Source organism: Anolis carolinensis, chromosome 4, assembly GCF_035594765.1.
Source record: "Anolis carolinensis isolate JA03-04 chromosome 4, rAnoCar3.1.pri, whole genome shotgun sequence".
Lineage (NCBI taxonomy): Eukaryota > Metazoa > Chordata > Lepidosauria > Squamata > Dactyloidae > Anolis > Anolis carolinensis.
This window is the reverse complement of record NC_085844.1, coordinates 28,511,199-28,538,829: the sequence shown is the minus strand read 5'-3', so window position 1 is coordinate 28,538,829 and position 27,631 is coordinate 28,511,199. Positions and strand designations below refer to the sequence as shown.

The following is a 27,631-nucleotide window of genomic DNA, read 5'->3' as shown; positions in this document are numbered from 1 at the left end:
ATTGCTTTAATCTATTGAAACAGCAGTATTTTTTTCTTTTCAAAGCAACTGATTTGGTACTAAGGAAGGTGATCAATTTCTCTGACTGCACCGTTTGCCTAGACAAAAGAAATGCTAGTGGTAAAATTGAATTTTATCAAGATCCACTGCTTTATAAGTGCTCATTCAGAACTCGTCTACACTTCACATATGATAATCTTAATTCTAAAATGCCATCTATTATTAAAGTAAGTACTTTTCCAGATTCATTTTATGTTTCATTCATAAATCATTCTTCCATGTGCACTCCTAATTCAATAATTGTTGTTGCTGGAGAGAGAATGTCTATTCTTTAGGGATCCTTTATTTTTTGAGCCTCCTGATGTAAAAACACAGGCCTAAATGGAATTGTTAGTTCTTATAGGCAACATTTTACAGGAATTTTGCTGCTAGTAGCTACTTTATCCACTTGCATATCCTTTTGATGTTTCTCCTGGCATCCATATTTCACTTCTTGATTATCTGAGATACCTTACTCTTTTCTTACCTGAATAAACTATGGCAGATTGGAATAAATATTCTATCAGAATATTTCTGAGATGGGGTGTTCTCTCCCAATTTCAAAGCTAGATATACCAAAATGCATATCTCAGGATCAGTCTAAAAGATCATTATGACATGTGCTATGGATGTTTAACCTAAGTAAGCCCATCTATTTTTGAACATGCTTCTATGTGACTGCATATATTTATATTAGTGTGCAGCTAATTTTACTGAAATATAAATAGTAAATAGTAAAAATGTTGGAGGGGGTATTTCACACATATATCTGTCTAGTTATTGGTCATTTTAATTTTAGTTGTAATTATTAGGTAGTTGAGTTTAACTGTTTTTTAGTTTGTGTAGCTAGGGCAAGCCTCAGTCAGATTCTCAGTCACAATCAAACAACTTAATTGTTATATAGTGCTGCTGCGTCACTATTTGTACTGAGCCCTTTGTAACTCCTCCCCTCCTCTCTCTGAAATTCATTTTTATTTGAGCTTTCTGGTCTTTTCAATCTTAGTCTTAAATATATCTTATTTTCTACACATATTCCATGTTGCGATTGATATGCTACTATCATTATTTGATTATTTGATGCTTCCTATCAAAATAAATTATTGGAATATGTAGAGACATTGGCATAGATCTGCTACAGTATTTGAGATGGTCCTTCAGGACCCATCTGGCTACAGTTTCTCAAATACCTTTGCCAGTTATTACTGCTATAATATCCTCCCAGACAGTGCTGACATCCTTCTTCTGCTTGATGGGTTGAGCAGGTACCAGACTACAACCCAAGTGATTTTGTTAGTGGGAGCTCCACCATTTTCAAGAGTTACATGATTTCCAGTGTGTACATCGGTTCCAGTATCCATCATGAAATACTCTTAGTTCTTCTCAATCTGATCTATACTGGCACCAAATATGTCATTCAGTTATATAGACAGAATTGGTATAGTGATTCACAATGTAGAAAGGTGACAACTCAATCACAATGTGATTTGTTTGACACCAGATTCATCCCTGTCTGACTCACTGTTCTCATTGACATCACTGGGCCAAATGGATGAAGACACTACCTTCTTGTTACCATTAGAAGATCAATGTGGCAAATATTGCAAATCTTCTCCTCTAGCAGTGTTTGGCTCAATATTCAACAGAATTGAATAGATCAACCTGCAGCAGTGTTAGTTCAACTTTTACTGTGGTTGACACCAGTAGTTAAATAGGCTTGGGTAAAATCTTCCTTGAGAAAAAAAGAAATGCCATACGACTGCTTTGGATAAGAAAGGTTGAAAACCTGATCTATTTGGAAGATGAATTTAGTCCTCAATTGTTCTTGCATTAAATATGTCATTATGGCTGTTTAACAACAATTTCTTTTGGAGAAAACTGGCCATACTTCAACACCTTCTAGAACAATTGTTCTCAACCTTTGGGTCTCCAGAAGTTTTGACCTTCAACTCCCAGAAATCCTAACAGCTGGTAAACTGACTGGTTCTAGAAGAATGTAAGAAATATTGCTAATATATTTCAGGCAAAAGCTCATAAATTAGCAGCTCAGCAGGCTAAATCTGCTAATAACATGGCTGACTCCACTTCAAAGTCTGGAGTTGATACTATCTAATGGAGGAGACATGTGTGATGGTGTTCAGGCAGAGTGACAGAGAACATGTGGGCCCCAATCAAAAACATGCCCTTTGAAAATGAAAAAGTTATTTATTGTACAGACTGATGAGCTTATGGATCAGCTGCATAAAACCAGAATAGCAACCAAAAAGAGAGGCATCGGTAGCCAGTCTTACATTTCCAGATAATACAACCATGCAACGTAAAATCCCTCTTCTTGCTAGTCTCACTAGAAGGTCCTTTCACATTCATTAAGACCTTTTGTGCAACAGTTCTGACAATCCAAATAATACAATGGCTGCAAATTTAATTATGACTTGGCAATCAGTTAAAAATGCATACACTAGTTTAAAAGGTTTTGGCATCAGTAAAAAGAACATGAATTCAATACAATTAATTCATACTTTAAAATCCATAATTTGAAAATAATCTGGATAGGCCTGCCAAAAGAGACTGGTATTTAATGCTGTTTTAAATTCAGTCAGTGAATCTATCTGTCTGGTCCTTCTGCAGTTTGAGGTTGGCTGAAGAAAGAGTCACCTGTTTGGCAGTTACCAGCCTAGTCTGGAGTAAATGTCCCCCAGAGGAGCTGAGTGTATGGGGCAGATTATATCGGAGAAAGCAATCCCATGTGTAACCTGGCCCTACCATATGGGGTACAGCATAGCAGTACCTCCTTTTCTCCTAAGCCTCACAACAGAGTAGAAAAATATTATCTTCTCTGGATGTCAGGGAATCTCTTATTTTATATCAACAGACAATCTGATTTTTTTCTTTGTGGCATTTGTTTGTATATTATCAAGGTGAAAAGAAGGATCAACTTATTTATGTTCAGTTGTATTTTAAATAGAGTCTCCATGTCATTTCATTAGTATACAGGTTGCCATATTTATCTCAAGGTGCATTCAAACCAGTTTGACAGTTTGACCCATGCTGTATGATGTCTTTTTACCAGACCTGTGCCAGACTGCTACATGAGATGAGCTGCCAACATTCATGAAGATTCATGATACCAGTGTTAGTGCAGGGTTGATTTCTTTGCTTTTGGAATGATGTGTCCACCCCTCAAGTGGGTGAGGCAAATGTTTATCTGTTTGTGGGAGTTGGGGAGTAGGATTTCCCCAAATTTGGTAGTCAGCAACCTTAAAAGCATCTGTATTAAAACTGGCCATATTTGGATAACACATTGAATATTTGAAAGAGAATATAATTTTATTGAGCTTTTGTTTTTTTGTGGAAAATATCTGCTCTTTTTGTGTTTTAAAATTTATTTCTGCTTTAAAAGTTTTGTTGCCCTTTTTAAGGACATAAGAATTGGGTATTAAGTTGGTGGAATTTTTCTTATATGCGTTTATTTCTTTAAAAACTACCACACTGTTTCCTTTATTTGAAGTCTGAGGTGTTAATGTTTGATAGGGCTTTTTGATAACAAACCTACGGTTGAACAACTGGTTCTTCACCTGATCTTTATTTTTATATATTTCCTTGTATTTGCAGATTCATACATTAGTTGAGAGTCTAAAACTTTCAATTACCGATCAACAACTTCCTATGTTTATTCGTATAATGCAACTTGGAATATCTCTTTACTATGGAGAAATAGGCAATTTTAAAGATGGGGAAAATGAAGACCTCATTTGTCACACTAAGGATGTTTTGGGAAACATCTCAGGTAATAAAAACTGTACCCATTTGTATACTTCCAAAATAGCTTAAAATTCATATAATGGAATGATTCAATTTTAATCATGCAAAACCTATCTATAAGATTATCTAGGCAAAATAGATTTCATTTTTATGCTGTTACAGGCCACTAATAAATGTTAAACTACAAATATTTGTTCAAGTAACAATATAATGTGCATGTATCTGAGAGCAAGAGTACAAATTTCAAACTGTTCATCTTTGTTATGAACTTGAACAGTTCTTTTCTTGGGTTGATTAGAGGTAGTCCTTTGACACAATTTGAGAAAATTTCAAATGGACCAAAAGCTGAAGATTTATGAGAAAATTTGGCAAAATTAAAGGTTGCCAGTTAATCCCAAAGTTGTACAAAAATGCTAGAATCTCAGGCAAATTGTAAAAATTGTGTTTTATTAAAATTGGTTAATCAATGTGCAATCTAGGGCAAACAAACGCCCACAAAAGGCAAACAAAGAACCTTCAAAAGAAGTAATAATAAGAATAAGAATACTTTATTTCTATTCTGCCCTATCTCCCCGAAGGGACTCATGGTTTGATCTAAAGCTTTACTAATGTTCCCAATTCCCTCCCATTAGATAGTACATCTAGTTTAGAGGCTCTATGAATGTTAATTCGTACACTGTAAAGGCAAGAAAACATTTAAAATATAAAATAGACTTTTTATTAACCTGAGAGATGTGGAGCCATTAGGATGTTAGGAGTCTTTATTGTCTGGTAGTGGAACCAAATGGTGAAAGGGCAAACTGACAGTATTTCCTAGTCCAGAAACTGATCAGCAATATGAGAAACATAAGAAACTAGAAATATGGGGGAGCTAATAAAACCCCATCTGTTTCTAAAGCCTGTGAGAGGCAGGATCCAGGAGCCATGGCATGGCAATAAATGAGAGTGGCACGTATGAGTTGAGAAAATAAGGCAGAATAAAGAAGCACCTGAAGTGGAAGTTATGGTGTAAATCGGGAAAAGGAGAGCTGGGGCAGAAACTGTAAAGCAGAGAGGCAAAGAGGAGAAGGGTAAAAAGAACAGGAAAAAATCAAAAGGATGGCAGATGGAAAAGAAAAGAAATGTTGGGAATATAGCAGAGTATTTTAAAAATTGAGAAATAATTTCTACATAGCTTTCAATATTTCCCTAGAAAACTAAAGTTGCCTGTGGGCTGTTCTGGAAGGCTCAATTTAAGGAGGTATATTTGGGATGCTAAAAGCCTTTGATTTACCTCTTTTCCTCATACCTGCCTAACTATATTTACTCAAGGTCTTGTGGGCAGACTATAGTTTTAGGACCATCTCCCTTTATGCTCAGACTGATTATCTTCCCAGCCGTAAGACTAGTAAATTAGGCAAGTGGGGAGACAGGCCAGTATCCCTGTTTTCCCCACCACATTAAATAAATCAGTAATGGAAGCACTCTAGTTTGTTTAGCTGCTCCTACTTTGCAGGAGGAGCCAAGCAGAAATGACCAAACATTTTTCATCAGCACATTAGCTCAGTCAAAACAAGCCAGAATTCTAGAGAAGCCGTTGAAGAATTCCATTTTATTTTGACATCTGAATCTTACCTGTGTCTGCATTGGTTCTCTGTTTAATATTTAAGGAATGTGTTGAATGCTGGGCAAACGATTTAACTTTGCATCTGTAAAACCTCAGCTCCCACTTTCATGTGATGCTCTTGACATCTGTGATTTGTCCAAAGCAATCTGTCTACTGTCCAAAGCAATCTCCTACTCCATCAGTCCTAATTTGCTTATACCAAAGAGAGTTTTACTAAAACTTTGAGGAGAGAAAGCACATTCTGACTAGGATAGTAACATTTTAGAATGATTCTATTGACTGACCCCAATAACAAAATGCACATCCGGTTCTTAAAGTTTCTGTGTTGAAATTGTCCTTCTAACCTTCTGTGAGATAAAAACAAACAAATATAATTTGTGAGTTATGTTGAATGAAAATGTCATTTAGAATTTTCTAAAATGTTCTATGCCAAACTGAAGAACCTTAAAACACACTGAACTTTCTTAAGGTACTGATCTGATCGCGTGTTCATAGGCAAAAGCTGGAAAAATTGAAACTTAATATTTTCCCGCTGCTGACATTTGTCAACACCTCACAGAGGAAAAGTGGGAACAAAAAACATTTCTACTTTTGAAGGAGACTTTTTTGGAAATCCTGTACTTGAAATTGTTCAAGAACAGTTAATCCTTGTGTTAAGATTGCTGGTAACACTGCCAAGGCTATGGTCCAAATTTGTTAAGAGGCATGTAAGAGCTGAATGCCTAAAAGTAAGAATTTTGTCATTATGAGTGATATAAAAAATTATTAGGCATTCAGCATTTTAAAACACAGATTTAGCTATTGTTTTATAATATATAATAATAATAAATTTATTCTTATATCCCGCCCCATCTCCCCGAGGGGACTCGGGGCGGCTCACAACAATAATAAAAACAGTGACAAATTACACATTGTAAAATCAAACATGAAAAGCAGTCATACAATCAATACATACATCACATGTTAAAAACAAGGAGATAAAACAGTTCTAGGCCGAAATAGAGGGCTTCTGTAGCTAATACTAGAATCTAATTTACCTCCTTGATTTTGTATCTTATTGGTTTACATTTCCATTCCATCTACTTTAAAAACCTAGGCAGTACTGTTATCAAGTTTGTCCTTTTAAAATGGTACTGAGAACAGAGCAGTTTTGATGTAATCTCTCTTCTGAAGAAGGTTTACTATGAATAGTTCAAAGTTCATTATATGAATTGTGACAACAATGTATTTCATGACTTTGAAGAGTATAGTTTCCACTCCCAAATGAATTCTTTAAGCAGGATGTCATGTAATATAGTGCTGACTTAATTCTGCAGTCTTTCATTATGTTGGCAACTGTGTTCAGTGGAGGGTTTTTTCATGGTTGAAAAATTGTAAAGTGCTCAGCTGTTGGGGCTCATCTTTTATTCAGCAGCCCTTCATCTAGAAACAGATTGTTTCAAATAGATACTTCTTTTGACATTTTTGTACAAAAGATTATGGCTGAGTCCAGAAAACCTTCCATACAGTTTTTCCATTTGAACCCCCAGACCTTTCCAATGTTTCATTAGCTGAAGGTATTTTCTTGTCAGATTCCCAAACCACTTTTTAGATGTTGGGAAATTTGAAGTCTGTCTTGTATCTTCCAAGGTAAATAAAAAACACCGGTTTCAAAACAATTTTGTAATTCAGTTGGATTTTTACTTTTGTTAGTACATTGATAAAATATCACTCAGACAAATGTCCCTGTTTAAAAATAATATCTGAATATACTATACATTAACATATTAAAGGCTTTAGTGTTATTTTTTATTTAATCCATGACCACAAATCAAACACAAAAGGTTACTTTTCCACATGAAAGCAAAATCAGTGGCAAACCACTTTATTCTTTGCTTGACACAGTGCGTTAAAGCGCTGAGCTGCTGAACTTGCGGACCAAAAGGTGCCAGGTTCAAATCCCGGGAGCGGAATGAGCGCCCGCTGTTAGTCCCAGCTCCAGCCAACCTAGCAGTTTGAAAACATGCAAATGTGAGTAGATCTGGCGGGAAGGTAACAGCGGTGTCTACAGACAATGCCGGCTCTTCAGCTTAGAAATGGAGATGAGCACCAACCCCCAGAGTCGGTCACGACTGGACTTACCATCAGGGGAAAACTTTTACCTTTACCTTAATACTTAATAAATTCATGCCATGTACTTCTTGAATAAAGTCATAGCTACATTAGATCCTGTATAAGTAAGCTATCAGAGTAGGTGTTATGGCTGGAAGGCCTTTCTTAAAGATGTAAGGGTTACAGTGGTTCTCAGCCTGTGGTCCCCAGATGTTTTTGGTCTACAACTTCCAGAAATTCCAGACGCAGGCACTGGGCTGGCCTCGAACTCATGACCACTTGGTTACCTACTGAATAATTCTGTTGTTCCTGCTTCTTTGTTTTTAAAGGTTCAGAAGATGAAATAGGCAAAGACATGCAATATATTTCTCCAGAATCTTACACTCAACAAGATGATGACCAACAACAAGGATGGGTATCCTGGGCCTGGTCTTTTGTACCTGCCATTGTGGGTACTGATGATGAAGAAGGATATTATGTTGGCACAGATGATGGAACAACAATCAATCAGCAGAAATTACCAACAGTTAAGGATCCTATTGCTTCTATAGGATTTTACTGTACAAAGGCCACTATCACTTTCAAGGTAAATATTTTATCCCAAACAGACTTTATCTCTCCTCAGTGCTAGGACAATATAGATAGCTGTCTGATTTTTTTAAACAGTGTGAGCCTGTATATGTCTACTCATAGGTAAATCCCATGAAGGATAATTGCACTCCTATGTAAGCATAATGATAGACTCCATGGGCTAAAGAGAAATGGATGGATCTTAGAACAACTCAAATCAGAAATCTCACTGGAAGCAAAGATGAGGCTGTGGTGCCTTGGACATATCATGAAATGACATGACTCCCTTGAAAAGGCAATAATACTTGATAGGGTAGCAAAGAGTAGGAAAAGAGGAAGATGGCACTACAGGTGTCTTGTATCAAGGAAGGTACAGCCCTGAGTTTTCAAGATCTAAGTTTTCTGTGGCTCTTGGAAAACTCATTCATAAGATTAACGTAAGTGAAAGTCAACTTTAGCAAATAGCAGAACCCAGTTATTGTATAGGAAGATCTTACCTGTAGGTTTCAGCAGTTCTGAGAAATTCATATCTATGTCTTGCCTTTTTCTTGGTAATAGGAGGTCATTTGTCAGATAGCATAATGACCAAGGTTCTGTTATTAGTGTAATGTATATTTCTAAACTGTTTCTGTTGGATTTCACAGTTGTAATACTGATTATGTTGTGGATGCTGAGAACTTGACTTCATCTGTTACATCATGCGATCTTTTGAATCTTCACTGGCTTCTTCTTAAGATGAAGATGTTAAAAATCATACAGAAGTAAAAAGTGACAATGTTAGAGTCACAAGCATCTGTTTTATCTCAGATGTTAGTTACTTAGGTTGTCACTTAACATGGTCTGTGGGCCATTTTCCTTCTTAACCATGTGGAGACTTATTCCAGTAGCAATAAAAAGTAACTTCCCCTTGAAATCCTGTCCTGTGAGAAACTAACTTCAGGGAACATTGATTTTCTGAAGAAGATCTTGTGCTGCTACATTTGTAAAAACTTTTAGGTGTTGTATAGATAGAATTTGCCAATTGTATTCCAAATGAAAGGGTTAAGTTGCAGCCCGTTAGTTCCCTCTTGTTCAGTTCCAATGTTCAATGTAAGTTTTTAAAGAAAAATATACTAACATTTTAAAATATTGTTTTAACGAGAACCCTGCACAGAATGCAATGATCCTTACTCAGATTTAGATATTATCCCCATTAGATATGCTAGTGTAAACAGTGGTCTTTCTTAAAGTAACCAAAAGTCTTTAAGCTTTACTTTGTGTTTAATAGTTCTTATGTATTTAGCATCATACATTAAAATAATTTTACCACATCCTAACATCTTGAATGTTATATTCTACACTATAAATTTCCATGTATAAGAGAATTATGGTGGCACTTAGAAGGAAAACATTAGAATTCATTGTTCTGCTTGAATGCTAAGAATGTATGGAATTAATTTGTGGTTCATATTTTGGTCAAAAATAAGGTCAAGTTTCTGCATTAGCATTCTGAATAGCTGATACCTTTCCAGTTTTTAAAAAATCATGCCAAATTAAACGTAGCATTTTCCTAATAATGTTGATAATTGTTCTTGCAGGGTTTGAGTTCTTTTAATCAATTAATTGCTTTTCCTCTACAGTAATTGCACACAGCTGAAGAACAGCTCTTTTTAAAACTTGCTTAAGTTGAGCATTTGCCTTACAGAATTTTGCTCCAAAACAGCAACAGTGTGCAAACACAGTTGGAAATAACTAAGTAATCAGAGTTTTTAGGAAATTTATGTTATAAGAAAGTTTACAGGGAATTATTTTGGCAATTAAATATGTCGGAGCATGAAGACCTAAGAACCATTGAGGTGTAACATTTAAAATTTAATCGTTCTCCTTCTATTCAGTTATGTTAAACTATGAAAGGTACACTGCTGATCTCTTCTTGTTTAATGTGTGTTGACCAGAGAATACATAAAAACTAGGGTGCGTTTATGATTGAAGTTCACAAGCTTTGATTTGACACATCCATCTTGTGAATTATTTCCTGTGCTATTATAAGAAACCTATATATTCAGCCATGTTGATAAACTGTGTGACACCTGTGTTAATACATCTTTTCTTTTGAATGTTTGTGTAACTGGGAAACTAAAAACATTTAAGCTTTTTGATTTGTGCCAATACATAGATTTAATTGCCATATTCAACTCAGGTTGTTATTTTCCAGTTTGGATAATGTGATACAGCTGTTCTAGCACACCTGTTTCCTGCCCAATCATATTCGTTAATAGTAAAATGTAATTTGTCGTCATCTTTGTGCAATAATGATTGCTTATATGTGTTTAATACTAACGTTGACTAATGGTAAACCTTCGTCATGTTGTTACACAGCTCACTGAAATGCAAGCTGAAAGTAGTTATTACAGTCCACAGAAAGTAAAATCCAAAGAAATAATATGCTGGGAACAAGAAGGAACTACGGTCGAGGTAATTTTCCATTACTTCTGTACATACATTAGTTTGTAGTAAATGTCTTGGCATAAGTAGTTTTCATCAGCATCATTATTTTGTACTGGGAGTTGCAATAATGATCTTATATTCCTCTGTTACTGGATATTGTGTGTATTCATGTGTGCCTTCAATTTGTCTCTCAACATATGGCGACCCCATGAATTTCATAGGGTGTTTGTAGGTAAGGAATACTGAGAAGTGGTTTTGCCATTGCCTTCCTCTAAAATATAGCCTATATCTCTTGGTATTTATTGGCAGTCTCCCATCCAAATGCTAACCAAGATTGACCCTGCTTTAGATTCCAAGATCAGATAGAAATGTAAGTGTATTTAGGCCTATATTGGATATTATAGTAAGCTAAATAAATCCTATTTTGGATTATAGTTATAATAATGTAAGCAGTTAGTATTAAATTAAATCTGATTTAAATGACAACTTTTTAAAACTTATTTACTTGAGTATTTTAACTTACAGTAGTGGAGCCGTGGTGGTGCAATGGGTTAAGCCCTTGTGCCAGCTGGACTGCTGAATTGAAGGTTGGGTTGCTGACCTGAAGGTTGCTGGTTTGAATCCGCAGGGGTGAGCTCCCGTCTGTCAGCTCTGGCTTGTGGGGACATAAGAGAAGCCTCCCAGCAGGGCAGTAACACATCCTGGCAACCCCTGGGCAACGTCTCTGTAGATGGCAAATTCTCTCACACCAGAAGCAACTTCTCAAGTTGCTTCTGACACCATAAAAAAAAACCTACAGTAATTGTGTGTATACTTTAATCCATGCAAATATCCCTTTCACTTTATATAGATATGCACAACTGTGTGTAGATATACATCTATAATATTTGAATATTGGCCTTTTCAAGTTGTTTATGCACTTAAATAATTTTCCTCAGCATGTTAAATGTGTTCCCTTAGATCCTCATGAGTGGAGAACCTTTCTTTGATTGCCAGATTGGCTTTGTTGGCTGCCATGCTCTTTGTCTTAAAAGCATTATGGGAATAAAAGATTTTGAAGAGAATATGAACAGAAGTGATGCAGTAAGTACAAAAATTAATACGTTACTGGTTTGGAGATTTAATAATTGTTGCAGGATAATATTTTTAGAACTTTCCAAAAAATTGTGACTAGGAACCGAAAAACCATATGTTAAACTTATGTCTCTCAAATGGGTTTGCAGTGCTCCATGGCTTATGATTATGTTATCTGAGCTTGAAAACAGGAAACCATTGATACTAGTGAATACCATTGAAATGAATGATTTCTGCCAGAAGTTTGCTAGGTCCTCCAGTTTGTGGTAACAACTGGTCGAAGTATAACACAATTACCTGGAAAACCTAGGCAATCCATAGAGAGGACATATTTTATTAAATATGGGTAGGTGAAAACTTGGTTACTGATCCCATGAGTATGGTGATTGTACTGTATATAAAACAGCAGCAATAACCATCGTAACCAAGTGTTATACAGTTTCTTATACCTTTTTAATGATCAAGATTTCAGGTTGACACATGATAGTATCTTTATATGTTTTAAATTCAGAACTCACCACTCTGTTTGTTTCTTTTAAAAGGAGGCTTACTTTCTCCATTGTGGAGAAAATTTGAGCACAAAGGGGATGACGTATCTTACCAACTCACTATTTGATTATAGAAGTCCTGAAAATAATGGAGTTCGTGCAGAATTCATTTTGGATGGAACTGCTCACAAGGTCTTCTTCCCTTCCTGTCCTTATGTGATTTTTTTTATCATGTGACTTTTTAAAAATCTCATCTTGTTTCCTATATAATTGTCATTTATTAACTTCCTGTTAATGTTGGGTGTTGGAAAAGTAAGCAAGAGTGATGCCATAGTGGACTGGTTGAGTTTGTTTTAACTTTTCTTGAATGTACAGGAGCTACCATTTAAGATATAGTCTACTTTGTAAGGGAAATATGAATGACACCAAATGAAACTTAAGGAATAAATACATGAAGACCTGGATGTGGGGCCAAGCTTTTGGCCCATTTCAGGATACGAGTTGATATAACCTGATGTATTCGCTGGATTAATGTGAAGTTGAATACAGACTGGCTCTGACGTTTGGCCCAATGTTACTACTGGCCCTGTTGTAACGGTCACACAGTGGCTTACTGTTTTAATTGAGTGTGATATTGGTTTTTAAGTGTGTTTTACGATTGTTGGTTTTTACTATATTTTGTATTATATGTGGCAGTAATCTTGCCATTATGTAAGACCGGTCTGGGTCCCCTTGTGGGAGAAGAGTGGTATATAAATTAAATAAATAAATAAATAAAAATAAATAAGAGCTAATCCTGAATAATGATAATAATAATAATTTTTATTTGTTACCGGCTCTCTTAATGGCTCGAGGTGAAGTACAACAAATTCAAAACATATCAACATAAAATACTTAGTTGATCCCTCGTAGTTCGAGGATGATGGTCCTCCATTTCTTGGAAGACACCTGTGCATGATTTTTTTAATGTGTGGAGGTCGATGCATGGCCGGTCAACACACAGTCTTCACAGATTGAGGTCCCAGCAGTGGTGTGATTAACACAACGAGAGTGGCTTCTCAGTCTGTTGCAGCCTTCTTCCGCCTTCACAACCGTTGTAACATGTACCATGTTATCCTCCACCTGCTCCACCGTTGAGGTCTTTGGGTCTTCAGATTGTTCTTGGTCTGGATCCTCCCCTGTGGCCACTCCTGGGAGTGTGTGACTCCCGTGGTTGTGCCCGCAGGTTCATTGGAACATGCAAGCCCCCTCACCACGTCAAGGTGACAATCCATCGATGGGGCAACATAAAATACATATAATGAAATACATATATCGAAACATACCATTCTAAAAATATGCACTAAACACAGGGTACAAAGATCAACATATAGCGGCAATAGAATGCAATCCAAAACTTATGATTCGAAGTTGACTGGGTAGGCCTACTGAAAGTGATGGGTCTTCAGTCATGTCTTAAATTCTAAAAGCTGAAAGTTAAAATTCTTAGTTGTGTTGCTCATTGGCTCCTTTTGGCTCTCTCTCTCTCTCTCTTGTAAAAAACCCCCCAAAATACTAGTGTCATCAATCTAAAACAGTCTTAAGGGCTAGTCATGATACCCATTTTTGCATTCAGGTAGGGTTTTATATCTAGACTATAAAACACATAACTCTTATCTCAGATAAAAAAGACACAAGTGTAAACTGGATATATTCTTTAAAATCCAGACAGAGTGGCTTGATCATTTCCCTGTTCAGATACTTTTAGAGTTTTAAAGTTTTGAAGTTTTAAAGTTTTAAATTTCCCAATGCTTAGACCTGATGTGTTTGTGCGGGACTGTGTCCCTCTTCTTATGAGCTGGTCATTGACTGTAATAAAGTGAACTTGAACTTTATACATATATCCTTTGCACTTAATTATCAGTTGTTTCAGTTTTTCTTCTATTCCCAAATATAGAATTAAAAGTAAGATCCACACATCTGAATATCAGATTACAAACTTCCATGTAAAACAAATTAAATATTAAGCTCTTTTAAATCCTTGGTTTGTTACACATTGGTCTGGGCTGTGCTTTGCAGTTTGTGTTTTTTAGAAACACAAGTGCCCTGCAGAGCTGGGTTGAGCATTCATCTAGTCTAGCATTCTGCTTCCTGCAGTGGTTAATGCAAACCATAGTCTTTATCTCTTGTGGTTCCCTTGAAATTGTGGTTCATTTGTGTTCTACCACTGAATATGTAAGTCGCATGTAGTCATCTTGACTACATAGCCTTATTCTCCACAAATCTATCTAGTTCATTTCCATACCTGTTTAAACTAGTTGCAATCTCTAAATATTGTGGAAGTGGATTCCATAAATTAAGAAAGCAGAGCACCAAGTATTATGAAAGAGTACTTATTTGCAAAAATTTTCTTAATAAATTCTTGTGTGCAGTTACAGCTATAGTACAGAACTCTGAGTTGTTATGTTCATAGAGTTCATGCATCCCTATTTGATATGTGCTGGTTAGTCATCAAAAGTTTATACCCAGGTACTGTAGTTAAATCTGGGAACAGTTAAACCAGCTTACACGGAACTTTTATTTGAAAACTATTTGCAGTGTTATTTTGTTCATCCAGTTTGGAAGTGATCCTTTTAGGACCTCCTCACAATTTGATGCTGGTTTCACCATTTAGAATAATTTGTTGTAATTCACACCTTTGATCATCTCATTATCTCATCCCTAACTACATCATTTCTAAAGAAGTTAAATATGCTGCTCTCAGTTTAGCTCATGAAGGCACACACTTCTTATATATTTCCATTGAGAGATGTCATTTTACATAATGATGTTCTTGCCAGCTTCAAAGCAGAATGAGAGGAACTGAGAATGCCATTAATCTAGAAAAGGCCCAATAAACTCATCATGTTAAAGCAGAGGATTCTCCTTTACTGACAGTATTTATAGATTTTTCTTACCTAACATTAACCTTCAAGTTTAATGACATTATTACAATGTCATTCGTGGGTTATTGCATCCTCTAAGGGCACAAACAAGTTCCTACTGAGTTCCAATAACCTGAGTATTTTCTAAATGCATTTCCTAAAACATTCCATAAATTACAGGTGTTGACTTTGTAAGGTTGCATTCATCAGCTGGTTTACTAGGAAGTAAGAGGTCCATATTAAGATACTAATTAACTAGGTGCTATTGGTAAAAGCAGACCAAACATCTAGAGGAGTTATAGATGCCATTTGAGTGGCTGGGTGTAGATATTGCATTAGTTATCTGACGGATGAATTCTTTGGCTAACCTCTGTCCTTTGTATTGATAAGCTTTACTATGTATTCATGCACAAATGTAAACAATCATATATCTCTCCTACTTAAGTATAGCTCTGCTAACATTGAGTTCTAATCTGAAGATTCTTTCTTAATGGAACATTAGTTGTATGTACTTTGCTTTGTTGGTAGGAGATGTACACAGAGATAACTGGAATGCAGAGGTTTGGGGCTTTCTACATGGATTATCTGTATACAATGGAGAGCACCAGAGGCAAAGGTACTTAATTTCTTTGTTTGCTTTCTCTCTGAATAACAGAAACAAAGGCTTCTTCAGAGGCACTGGACAGTCATTGACCGATTGTCCTCAGTTTTACCTTTCTAAAGCCTGATGTAGAATTTGGTGTGATTTGCTGGAAATTGTAACTGGTTTTGTTTGGCCACCCAACCACTCCCTACCTTATTCTCAATTCTCCATAGAAAATACTACATCTTGTTGATTTTATTATGTAGTTTTATGTTATAGGAATTTCAGATTTTGAAAACTGGGTTCAAAGCTATAGTTAACACAGTAATTTGTGGTTGTTATAAAGATAGATTTGAGAACGAATAGAAAAAGATGCTCCTACCACCTTGAAACCTGGAAAGAGATGAGACTAAATATGTAACACTGAATACCTGATCTTGTGCCCTTCACATAAGGATTGCAACCTGAGTGTATTGAACATCCCATTCCCCCTGGAGTTACACTTAAAAAGTGTATCTGTTCTGACTTACAAACAAATTCAACTTAAGAACAAATCTACAGAACCAATCTTGTTCTTAATTTGGAGACTGCCTGTATATTGGTTTGTGATGATGGGTTTCCTTTTATATAAAATATCACTCCCATGTGAACTTTCAGTAAAGGGAATCGAAGGAAAGCCCATATGTTGCTGATTAAGCTCTCTTCTTAATGATGATGAAATTGGTTCTTGTAACCACCTTAATTATTGGCTTAATATGTTGCCTTTCAGTTGTTGTTAATTTTACTTTTGAAAGATTCTCATGTGAAAAATACAACACACCCAAATTATGATACAGAATGTATTGATTTCTTTAATGGTGTCAAGATTGATAAGCTGATTTTTCAAGTCTATTTGCTCTAAACTCAAGTTTAGAAATATATTTAAGCTAGTTAATATTTACATTCAATTAGAATCAATGCATGTTTTAAGAAATTTGGTCCTATTTATGCCCTCCATGCAGTGCTTTATATATTCATAACTTGGGTGTTGCCTGTACTGTATAGCAGCAACTTTCCTTTCCTTTCCTCTGCACTTGCTTAGGAAATAGATAGTTCTGGACTGATACTGACAGTTCAGTGTTATTCATATGACTATCACTTTGCTTGGTGGAGTGTATTTGTGTAACAGAATCATAAAGATGGAAGCAACCATCCCTCTGCCTTGTAGGAATACACAACTAAAATATTCCTAAATGGTAACTGCCCCACCTCAATCTTTCATCCTGTTCAGTATTTACAGTATTGTAAGATAGACTTATGACTTCATAAATGTATGTATTTACATTTACAATTGCTGCCCTATTGCCATGGTTGCAAATGCGATCTAAAACCAACCCTAAAGCCCAGACAGTTGCACCAATGTAAGTAGTTGTGTGGTACTAGGTAAGTAGGGTGCTGAAATATGGTATGTCCAGCCCGCTCTAGAACTCCTTTAATGTAGCTGCCTTCTTTTAAGCTGAGTTTAGGGAGACAGATTTGGAGATGGATTGTAGCAATGCTGCATCTCCGTTGGAGATCTCAACCCTTAGTTTTGCTACCTCAATATTTGAAACTAGTCTCTGGTTAGAAATAGCCTCCCCCCCCGCCCCCGCTCTCTCTCTCACACACACATGCACACACTGAGCTGCATCTGATTTTGCATATAAGTATTCTCCTTTTCACTTTCTCCAGAAGCTTTTCATTGCTTTGGGAGTTTCATTGAATTTTTGACTGAATTGTAAACATGCAATTTTTGCTCTGAATGCTCTTCTGCAACTGGGTTGTAATCATTAGTTTCTATGGTATCTAGTTTTGCACATGAATATTTGCTGATAAAATGATTCTGAATAACTATAACATTTCTAACTAATCTGTGATTATGTCAACAAAACAGTCTGTCCTCCTAGCATTTTACTAGTTGTTATTAACTGTCTTGGGGGGGGGGGGGGGCTTTATTGTACTTCAGTGTCTGGAAATCAGCCAGATGTGACTTCAGTGAAGACTGAAGACTTCGGCAATATTCAAGAGATGTCTACAAAAAGCCTTATTGTAGGCCCTCTCAGTCTTCGCCTTGATAGCAGTGCAGTACACAGAATCATGAAAATGGTTGTTTGTGCTTTAGAACATGAATATGAGCCTTATAGCAAGTCTAAGCCAGGTATATTGTCTCTTATTACTTATTTATATTTTAAACCAATACTGTAAAGTAATTTCAGTGGGAAAATGTTGATAGCAGATAAAACAGAAATGAATTTTTGTGTGTGAAAGTTTGACAATGAACGTTTTTGCGTATTTTGTGTTGCTTGTCATAAGAATCCAAATGGAATTGTTCAGAAATGCTGCAGTGCAACAGTATGACCACTGTAGTGTCTGTTTAAGAAATGTATTTTGTAGTACCTTTGAGAAGTGAAAGGGCTATGTGACCTCACAACAGCCAGGTTTTTAAGATCCCAGAAGCATATTTAGCCCCAAATTGGAAAGGGATGCTTCCAGCATTCATATTATTTAAACCAGGGCTTCATAAATTTTTTTCCACTCATAAACCCTTTCCTCCTGAGAAATCTTTACGTGATTCTAGGTATATTGACATCTAAAATAGGCATAAAAATCAAACATTAGTGGTAATAAATTAGCATTTGCAAGGCTTGCTGAACAGGTTGATCTCCCCCCCCCCCTTTTCTTTTTGAAGTACAGCTGAAGAATTTTCTGCAGAGTTCACTGTAAACACTGCATGTTGTTGTTAACAAATTTGTGTAAATGGTTGTCATTCAAAAACATTTTGCTGTTAGCAATTTTTTTGTGACCCAACATTGACCATTTGGGGTCAGGACCCACAGTGTAAGAAGCAGTGACTTAAACAATCCCATATTGTTTTAAAGATTGGAACGTCAAAAATTTACAGTCTAAAAATAAATAGTGAGAAGACAATAAAAGAAGGGGAAGGAAAGGCCAGGATCATGTTGAAATACTGTGCCAGTGTAAAAATATTTGTGCAAGCAGTTGCAACTGGTCCAAAAAGTAGTCAGTTTTGGGTGAAGAGCTAATTGACAATTGCACAATGTGTTGTTGTTTTTTCATTTACATATGTGCAGGTTTAATTACAATATGGAACTAAAAAATCAAAATTAGGATTGATGTTATGGTGAACAGAGCTAGTACAGATATATAAGGTTGAGAAAAATAATTCTCCATAGAGTGCAACATATCTGGGATTATGAAAGTAAAGAAAAATAAAATGAGCCACTTGAAATAGCAGTTAACGAATACAATAGACATCTAATTCTGTCGTAATGCTAACTTTGAGTCATTCTGTTATAGATTTTGTAGATGGAGCTAAAACTGTTCTAGTCTCAGACGAAGTAGCGGCTTTGGAAGAGTATATTCCAACTCGAATCACAAACTTCACAATTGTGAAATGCTCTGTTATTATTCCTATGGCTGAATTCAACTTGCTGGGCCATTTGCTGCCTATAATCATGGGTCAAAAGGTATTGTCATCTTGTTTGTAGTTAATTATATAGTATATTTGGTATTTAAGCACTTGCACCTATTTGGTTTGATATGCTTGTTTTAGATAGGTTAATGTAGCATGCATATATTTGTGTATGCACTGTATAACTAATAGATACCAAGTTTTTAAATTTAAATTTGGAAATGTTTGTCTTAAAGGTAACACATCCAAGATCTTTTAATCAAATTGTCTTGTGTATTTTTCCAATTGTATTTCCCGAAGAGTTCAAGTTGCTTCTTAAATACTGCAAATCTTCAGCCTTTACGACCTCTGCCTTGTATCCAGATGCATGTGGACAAAGTCGTCCTCGAACACTCCGTGCCAATGTATGCTGAGCAGCTTGTGCAAACTGTCAGCAGCCTTAACCAACCATCTGATAACTTACTGCACTATTGTTATGCACATTGCTATCTTAAGGTAACTATTGTCATTAAAATAACTCAATTTTTTATCAATTCATAGACTTTTCAGAACTACTGTTACACCAACATCTTGCTAATGTCATAGAATCATAGAACTTTATTAGATTTGGATTGATCTGATGTTTTCAGTCAGTGATTTAATATGCTTTTATGTTAAGACTTTTGTACCTTATATTACCTATTCTGTCTAAAGTTTTAGTAAAATGTTACGCTACTAAAAAGTAAAATAGTATAAAATATTAGTTTTTGTATTGTGTGCCCCACTACAACTTGATATTTTTGGTTTTGTTTCAGATATTTGGTTTTCAGGCAGGGCTCTCCTCACTGGATATTAATGGATCTTACAGTTCACCAGCTTCAGTTATTCCTCCATTGAGTACTGCCTTTTATGGCAAAATGCTTCAGCTTCCTAAACACTGGTGAGCATTTAGTCTTTAATACAAGAAAGTACAATAATTATTATCAGATATTTGTATACTTCACTATACTAAATTATTTATACACAAATGTGTATGTGTCAGGGAGGCATATAAGTGCATGCATGCACTTACATGCACACAAGGCATTTCTGTAGAATTCAACAGTAAATAATGATGTTCTGCTTTAACATGATGTAAACATTCCAGTCTTTGGTCATGTTATTATGGTTCACCTTCCAGCGAGACAAATCTTTACTGATAAAGTGTAGTTATTACATATTTATATTCTTTTTTGAAATGAATATTACAGCTTATGGGCTGAGACTTAACACATGTGTTGAAAATCTCTTTTCTCACTCAACTCAATATCCTCTAACACTGAGATCTGACACCAACAGCAGTAGCATCATAAATAATCTAGTTTACCTAGAGGGGCTGTAAATGTTGTTTCAATTTACATACCAGCAGTTCTTTGGCACTTAATGCTATTAAAAATAAATCTGTTTCAGTCCTTGGTCTACCTTGTTTTGTTGCTGTTTTGCATGAATCTTGGAATCTTCCAGTTGTGTTTTGTAGATGTTTTGTTTATTCACACTGATTTAAGTAGAACAGCTTATATTCAATGGAATATTTCTGTATGATGTTCCAGGAAGTTGGAAAGATCTGCTTTATTTAGGTTTGCATTTTAAGAAGCACATATCTACTGGACTTGGTTCCAGGATCCCCGTTGTTACCATAATCCGTGGATGCTCAAGTTCCATTAAAGTGAAATTGTATCCCTTATATAAAATGGCCATAAACAAGGGTTGCTTTTTAGAATTATTTTTTGAATATTTTCAAGCCATGGATTGTTGAGTCTACGGATACAGAGTCTGTGGATACAAGGACTGACTGTATTCTAATTAATACAGATGATAGTTTACTTTTTCTAAGTTGTTTGTTTTATTGGTACCTCACAAAGGACCTGTTAATTAATTGCATTGATTGCTTTCCTCTCTTCCTAGTACGATTTTAGTGCTACTTTTAAGATTTATAATGGTGTGGGTGGGTGCCCATGAGAGGGAGGGAGGGAGGGAGAGAATGAAAACTACTTTCTGAATAATTCAAGGTACAGTAGAGTCTCACTTATCCAAGCTAAACGGGCCGGCAGAAGCTTGGATAAGCGAATATCTTGGATAATAAGGAGGAATTAAGAAAAAGCCTATTAAACATCAAAATAGGTTATGATTTTACAAATTAAGCACCAAAACTTCATGTTATACAACAAATTTGACAGAAAAAGTAGTTCAATACGCAGTAATGTTATGTAGTAATTGCTGTATTTACGAATTTAGCACCAAAATATCACGATATATTGAAAACATTGACTACAAAAATGGCTTGGATTATCCAGAGGCTTGGATAAGCGAGGCTTGGATTAGTGAGACTCTACTGTAGTATCCTTATAATTTCTGCCTGGAAGCAGGGAAGCTTGAAGCAGGGAAAATGCCATGCCAAATATAAATAATAATGTATTTCTCAGGTGATGGAGTTCTGTTTTACTAAATAAATTAATAAATAAATTTCAGAGTGCTGTATAGAAAAAACTGAACTTCTACTTAAGTCTTAAATAGTTTTGTAAGGATACATGCATAATGTAACAACTTTATTTGTTTTCATATATATTTTTGCTAGCCAATGCAATGATTGGACTGGATTAAGTAATTTAGTTCAACTTCATTTTCTTCAGAAGTGCATGTACATGCTATTTATTTATGTCTGTGAATGTGTCTATATACACGTATTTGTGCTAAGAAAATAAACTGAAAAATAATAATTTGGGCAATGAAGTAGAAATAAATGAGTCCTGCAGCCACAATCTTAAATGAAGTGTAGTATGAAGTGAATAAAACTCCAGATGAAATTCATCAAATAGCACTTGAACTAAATCGAAATCAGCATGTGGACTGAGAGCTTCATTGAAGTCATGCAATGAGTGGGAACTAGTCTGGAGAATAACCTGGTAATGTCATTAAACTTTTTTAAAAAAAATTATACCACCTGCTTTATTTGGATTTTGAGATTTCACATTCCAGAGTTACTTAAAGTACACACATCTGATGATACACATGTTCTATATACACAACAGGTCATAGTTTCTAAAAACAAAGACATTTTATGAACTGTTATGGAATCTCCTAGGTAGTATGTTTTGAATTAGCAGTGAAAATCTCAATTTTATTTCTAACATAAATCTGCAAAATAGCTTTCATTTTTCTTCTTTAAAAATAATTCCAAACAATATACATCCAATATATAGTATTACAGTAATATTTGCACTTTTCAAACTGTATTTCATGGACTTGGACAACATTTTTCACTGACATAGATGGCATAGCTTAATTAGAATTGGACTGTGTTAAAAGAATATTTGAAATCATTGTAGAAAATAGTATTTTGATGTGCTTCTTTCTACTTTTGTTCAAGGTACCATGATATTTTGAACAGAATATCAAATAACCTATTTTCTTTGCTATTGACATTATAGTTATTTATTGATGCTTAATACTGTTGAAGCTCCTGATTTCAAAACAGAAGATGTAAATTTCTTGTTGTGAAGAGAACCAGAAGAGATGAAAAGTGATCCAAGTGTTGAGAAGTTAGGTACAAGTGACAGAAGCAAGTCCTTCACATTACATTTTTACCACAAAGCCAGTTGAAATAAATACATAGGCACACACACATACACACACTCATATGAAGGCACTGCTTCATTACGGCTTTTCACCCTTTGCTTTCATTCACTCTGTTCAGAAATTGAGAAGTATGAAGATGACTTGTCTGTGGAGCTCATAAATAAGATTTAGAGACCTTTAAGCCTTCTGTTGCCACAAGTATTGCCAGCCATCATCCCACTTTTAATTTTGATAGTGGAAATCTTATTACTTTCAATAATTTTGGACAGATTAAAAATAACCAATAATTCTTAGTAGAGTCAAACCATCAAGCACCTCTCTTTTTCTCACAACTATCATTTGATTTCCAATGAGATGGTGAAGTCTCTTTGACCACATTTTTTAGAGATAGATTTTTGACAGCTATACCATTTGAGGATTATTTCTAATTCCCACCATATTGCTTCATATCAAATCCAGTTATATTGCACTGAGTTCCTCAGGTGTTAAAGTGCATTGAAACTTACTCATTTGAGATATGAGTTCTCTTTGAATGCCCCGGGCTATATTTTTTACATATTTCTGAATTTGACTTGCTATAAATCTAATGACAAATGTAAACCTGGAATTAGTATGTATTGTAAACTATTTGTGTGGTTAAAATTGGCCCTGATCAAAACAGCAGTGAAACCTTAAAAAGGCACTTCAGAGCAGGAGTACTGTCCATTTAGTCTTGATGAAAATGCTTCTACAAACCTATGTCACTTTCTAGATTGAGTAATTAATCCTAATATTCATTTAAATAATTGGTGTTTCGCTAGGACAAAAGCATATAAAAATTGCTGATTTAAAGGGAAGATTAGTCAAATTCTGTTAATTATTTGCTTAAAATAAATTAAAGTCATTAATATTTAAATAAATCTAAATTTTGAAAACATCTGTAAGAACTTTCAGTTTGAATTGAGATGTTCTTCAGTTATTTTGCTCAATGTTTCGGTTACTGAATAGAAGGAACATACCCTTGTTGCTCTTTCCATTCATTCACAAATTTTAGTTCAGTGTATAGTCATCTTCTGAATTATTTTTGCTGGATTGATGCCCAGAAAAAAGACATTATTTCCCTATCCTCACATTCCAGGTTTTTATTTTTCCATGTAACCTTGAACATATTCTCTTGTTCTCACAAAGGGATAGAGTTACAGTAATTTTTCACCTGGGAATATATCCTTTGGCTTTATTTTGAATTGTAATCATGTTGCCTTCTTTGTAATGATGATTCTGAATACTGTATCTGTATGTAACATTTTGTGGTGGGTGGTGTGGGTTTTCTTGAAAAAGTAGAGTGGAAAATTTCTTAATGCTCTGAATTCTGCTATCTGATTAGCACATTTGATGTAAGTATTATTTTAATGGAATATTTGTAATAATGTAAACAGAACAGCATGTACTTCCCTTCTTAGCAAAAAGTTACTACACATAACTAAACATTTATGTAAGGTTAAACATCCAGGAGAACACTAAAATGATACACGTAAAATCAACAATTTAACTTTCTTTTCCTGAAGTAGAACAGTAGTACTTTGAGCACCACTCACTTGCTCAGTCACACTACTTACCGGTTCCATTATGAATGGAAAAATATCTGCTTCAGTAGAATTGATCATTTTATTTCACTAAAGCAGTGATTCCCAACTTATGGGTCCCCAGATGTTTTGGCCTTCAACTCCCAGAAATCTTAACAGCTGGTAAACTGGTTGGGGTTTCTGAGAGTTGTAGGCCAAAACACCTGGGGACCCACAGGTTGAGAGCCACTGCACTAAAGGATGCATGTGAGTCTGTGGGGATAGACAACTTATAGTTTGTCCTGACTCCTTCTAGTAGTGACTAATTGGGAAACGAGACATTTTGAGAAAATAGAAACAAATTTAGCAGTGAATTCCTTTCTTAGTCTGTTCCTGTGAGCATTAGAATTTGCCAGTGCTTGTCTCCTTAGAATGATAAGTCCAATTTAATATTCTGTGTTTAGCCCATCCAATATACCAGCAATTGATTTTAACCAGTTAACCAGTTAAAATTCATGAGTAGACCAGGTTTTGGGTGGGGGAGGGGGGTTGAACCCTTTCGGGGGGGTTGAACCCTTAACCCTCCCCCCCCCCGTCTGTGGCCCTGCCAGTCCATACAACTATGGGTATATAATGTGTGTATTTACACACCACACACACACTCTTGTGCACGTCTATATAAATATGTATATGGTGTGGAATTCTTTCTGTGGTAAAATATAGCACAAAACATCTTTTCAAATCATTTCCACAGTAGCAAAGATGTGAGTTATTTAATTTATCACATTTATATATCCTCTCACACACTGAGGTATCAGTGGTATGTATGAATTTGTTGTTAATGTGTCTTCACATCGTGCCTGTGTTATGGTCATCATAAGGTGAATCTATCACATGCTTTTCTTGGCAAGATTTCTTTGGTAGGTAGTTACTTTGGCCTTCCTCCGAGCCTGAAAGAGTATAATCCTAGCCTCCCAGAGTCATAGTCCAACACTCAAGTCACTACACCATACTGGCTCTCATTTGTATGCCTTTAATAGTGGTGAAAACACTCGTTGTACCAGTGTAGGGCCTTTTCTTTTAACCCAAATAGTATTTTCTCTCCCCCCCTTTTAATTATGAATGCTTACATGCAGTCAGGCCAGCCACATGACCTTGGAAGTGTCTATGGACAACTCCAGCTCTTCGGTTTAGAAATGCAGATGCACATCAACCTGCAGAGTCGGACACGACTAGACTTAATGTCAGGGGAAAACCTTTACCTTTTACAGATGTGAAAGGATGCTAAAACCAAAATTCTGTCATGGTTTTTGATGCTCTCCTTTCACATTATAGAGATGGTGGCTCTAATTTTCTTTCATCTGGAAGTGTGTTTTGGGTGACAGATCAGCACCTTTCCTCATTTACAAGATGATGATTCAAGATTTTCAGTGCCTGGGTTTCTTCCCAAAGCTTACAAACATTATTATGCTATCTCCATGAATGCTAGGCTTCTGAAGTTTGGGACCAATCACTCTGCAAATTCTATCAAGGTTGAATGTAGTTATCTGGAGTTCGGGGTTTAATCTGTTTAATTGGGGAGGATATCTTGCCTATCTTGTTTCAAAGATTTGTATTTGCCATCTGCAATGCTTGAATTCTATATTGCTTATGATTCTTAGTTGTAAACCTTAATTAGTAGCATCTTTCAGTATGATTTGATATGTTAAGAGGTTCCAGAGCTGATTTCCAGGCTTTTAGTAGTTTTATTCTCTAATTACTGTTTTGACTTGCATTTCTGATGTGGAATAGTCCTGAGTCCTTCCTCCTTTTTTCCCTTGAAGGAGTCTGGTGTCATTTTATAGTCTACCGACCTTGTTTCTTTGTTCTTTTCTTTTCTTCTAGAGATTTTGTAATTTTAAGATGATTATAGGTAGTATTGGCAGCCTTTGAGAAGTAAAAAGGGAATAGCTTGTGCTACGTCATTCTGTGCTATTCTTTGATACAGAGAAGGTTTCAGTCCAACAAAATGGTCATGAACAGAATAAGTGTAATATTTCACATAGTGAATCAAAGCAATTTGAAAAATGCATGTTAAGGACAAGACAAATGCCATTTGGAGGGCATTTTTTCCTTTTTGTTTTTAAAATATTATTTTTTTTCTGGAAATAAAGAAAGTAAGAGATCTAGGAAACAAATTAATGTATCTTTAGATGTGGAAAAAGACGGAGCAAGAGCAATGGGCCTAGTAGTCTGTGATTATAATGGGGTTATTGGAATTAAGTTTGTGCTGTAATTAAGTGACTTAAGTGAATACATCAAGCATTTTCTTTCCTTTTACATAGCTAAATAGGTTGCAGTTCACCAAGAAGAACTTTGTGTAGGTGCCATCTTAAGTGTATTCAGGCTTTTCCCTCCCTCCCTCCCTCCTGAATGTAGTCACCGAGTTGTAGTAGCAGGTCTTGTGTTGGAAAAAATGAACTAATCTTTTTTTTACTGTACAGGATATGAGTAATAAAAAAATAATTTTTGGAAATACTTGGCAAGTTCCAGCCTTACATTTTGAGGCTCTGTATAAACTTGTAGAGCCAGCTGTTCATTGCAGTGTTCTTTCAGTCACGGGAGGTGTTGATTTTAAAGGAATGAGTTGGTTTTTCTAAGGATACACATTGCTAATACTTCATAGCAGGCCTGTGAACTTGTATGGATTTGGTTACCTGAATCCAGCTACTTGGCGGCCAAATCATGCTTTTATTGAAGAACAGTAATTGCAATTAGTTTAACAGTACATCAGATTTATCTTAAGACTTTAATTGAAATTAACTCAAAATAAAGATTCAAAATGAGTAGAGATTTTTTTAAAAAATAAACAAACACGATAGCATTGCATAATGAACATTGCTTGTTCCGTCTTTAAATTTACACTGGAATTGTTCCAACTTCAGCTTTAATGAGTGGCAGATGTCCTTAGCTATATAAGGTTTATCTCTCCCTAGAGAATAATAATAGATTGATAGGTTTTTAATCTGTTCTGCTAAATGTATGTAAAATGCATATTTTAAAAGGCAAAGGATTAGATTCAAGCTATCACAAATTATTAACAAAATTGTAAGAGATGAGGGGGTGAAAGATCTGCTCTATATGCTACTGTTGTCATATTTCATGATCCTTTATTTCATCCTGAATATCTGAAAGCCTTGCAAAAGCACAATTTATATTTCAAAATGTTTACAGTGAAAATATAATTACAAAATATTTCCTTCTCTCACTCCCAGTTCAAATGTCATTTAACAAACATTTGCTGACCATATGTGACAACACAATATACTGGTGTGTGCATGTGGATGTATGTGTGTATCCACTCTGCCTTCAAAAACACAGTATTTGCTTTAAGTTCTCCCCATTCTCTCAAAATCTGTGTCCCAAGAGAAATATTAAAAACTACAGTAAGTTTTTAAATTTGCATATTGTTAGAAAAGGTTTTATTTAATATAGTGTTATCAGTCATCAGGGAACCTTTTATGTG

At 35.4% G+C, this 27,631-nt stretch overlaps 1 protein-coding gene across 5 annotated transcripts in view; it reads left to right on the top strand.

The window, feature by feature from the left end:
• vps13b (vacuolar protein sorting 13 homolog B) overlaps positions 1 to 27,631 on the top strand; it is a 389,126-nt gene that overhangs the window by 41,070 nt on the left and 320,425 nt on the right. For all 5 annotated transcript variants that reach the window (XM_003226609.4, XM_008119485.3, XM_062980141.1 and 2 more), the window contains exons 6-16: positions 46 to 227; positions 3,649 to 3,823; positions 7,825 to 8,081; positions 10,424 to 10,519; positions 11,453 to 11,575; positions 12,109 to 12,246; positions 15,486 to 15,573; positions 17,525 to 17,716; positions 18,877 to 19,046; positions 19,292 to 19,486; positions 19,786 to 19,910. In XM_003226609.4, the coding sequence (XP_003226657.2) occupies positions 46 to 227; positions 3,649 to 3,823; positions 7,825 to 8,081; positions 10,424 to 10,519; positions 11,453 to 11,575; positions 12,109 to 12,246; positions 15,486 to 15,573; positions 17,525 to 17,716; positions 18,877 to 19,046; positions 19,292 to 19,486; positions 19,786 to 19,910 (1,741 nt within the window). The remainder of the gene's footprint in view (positions 1 to 45; positions 228 to 3,648; positions 3,824 to 7,824; positions 8,082 to 10,423; positions 10,520 to 11,452; positions 11,576 to 12,108; positions 12,247 to 15,485; positions 15,574 to 17,524; positions 17,717 to 18,876; positions 19,047 to 19,291; positions 19,487 to 19,785; positions 19,911 to 27,631) is intronic.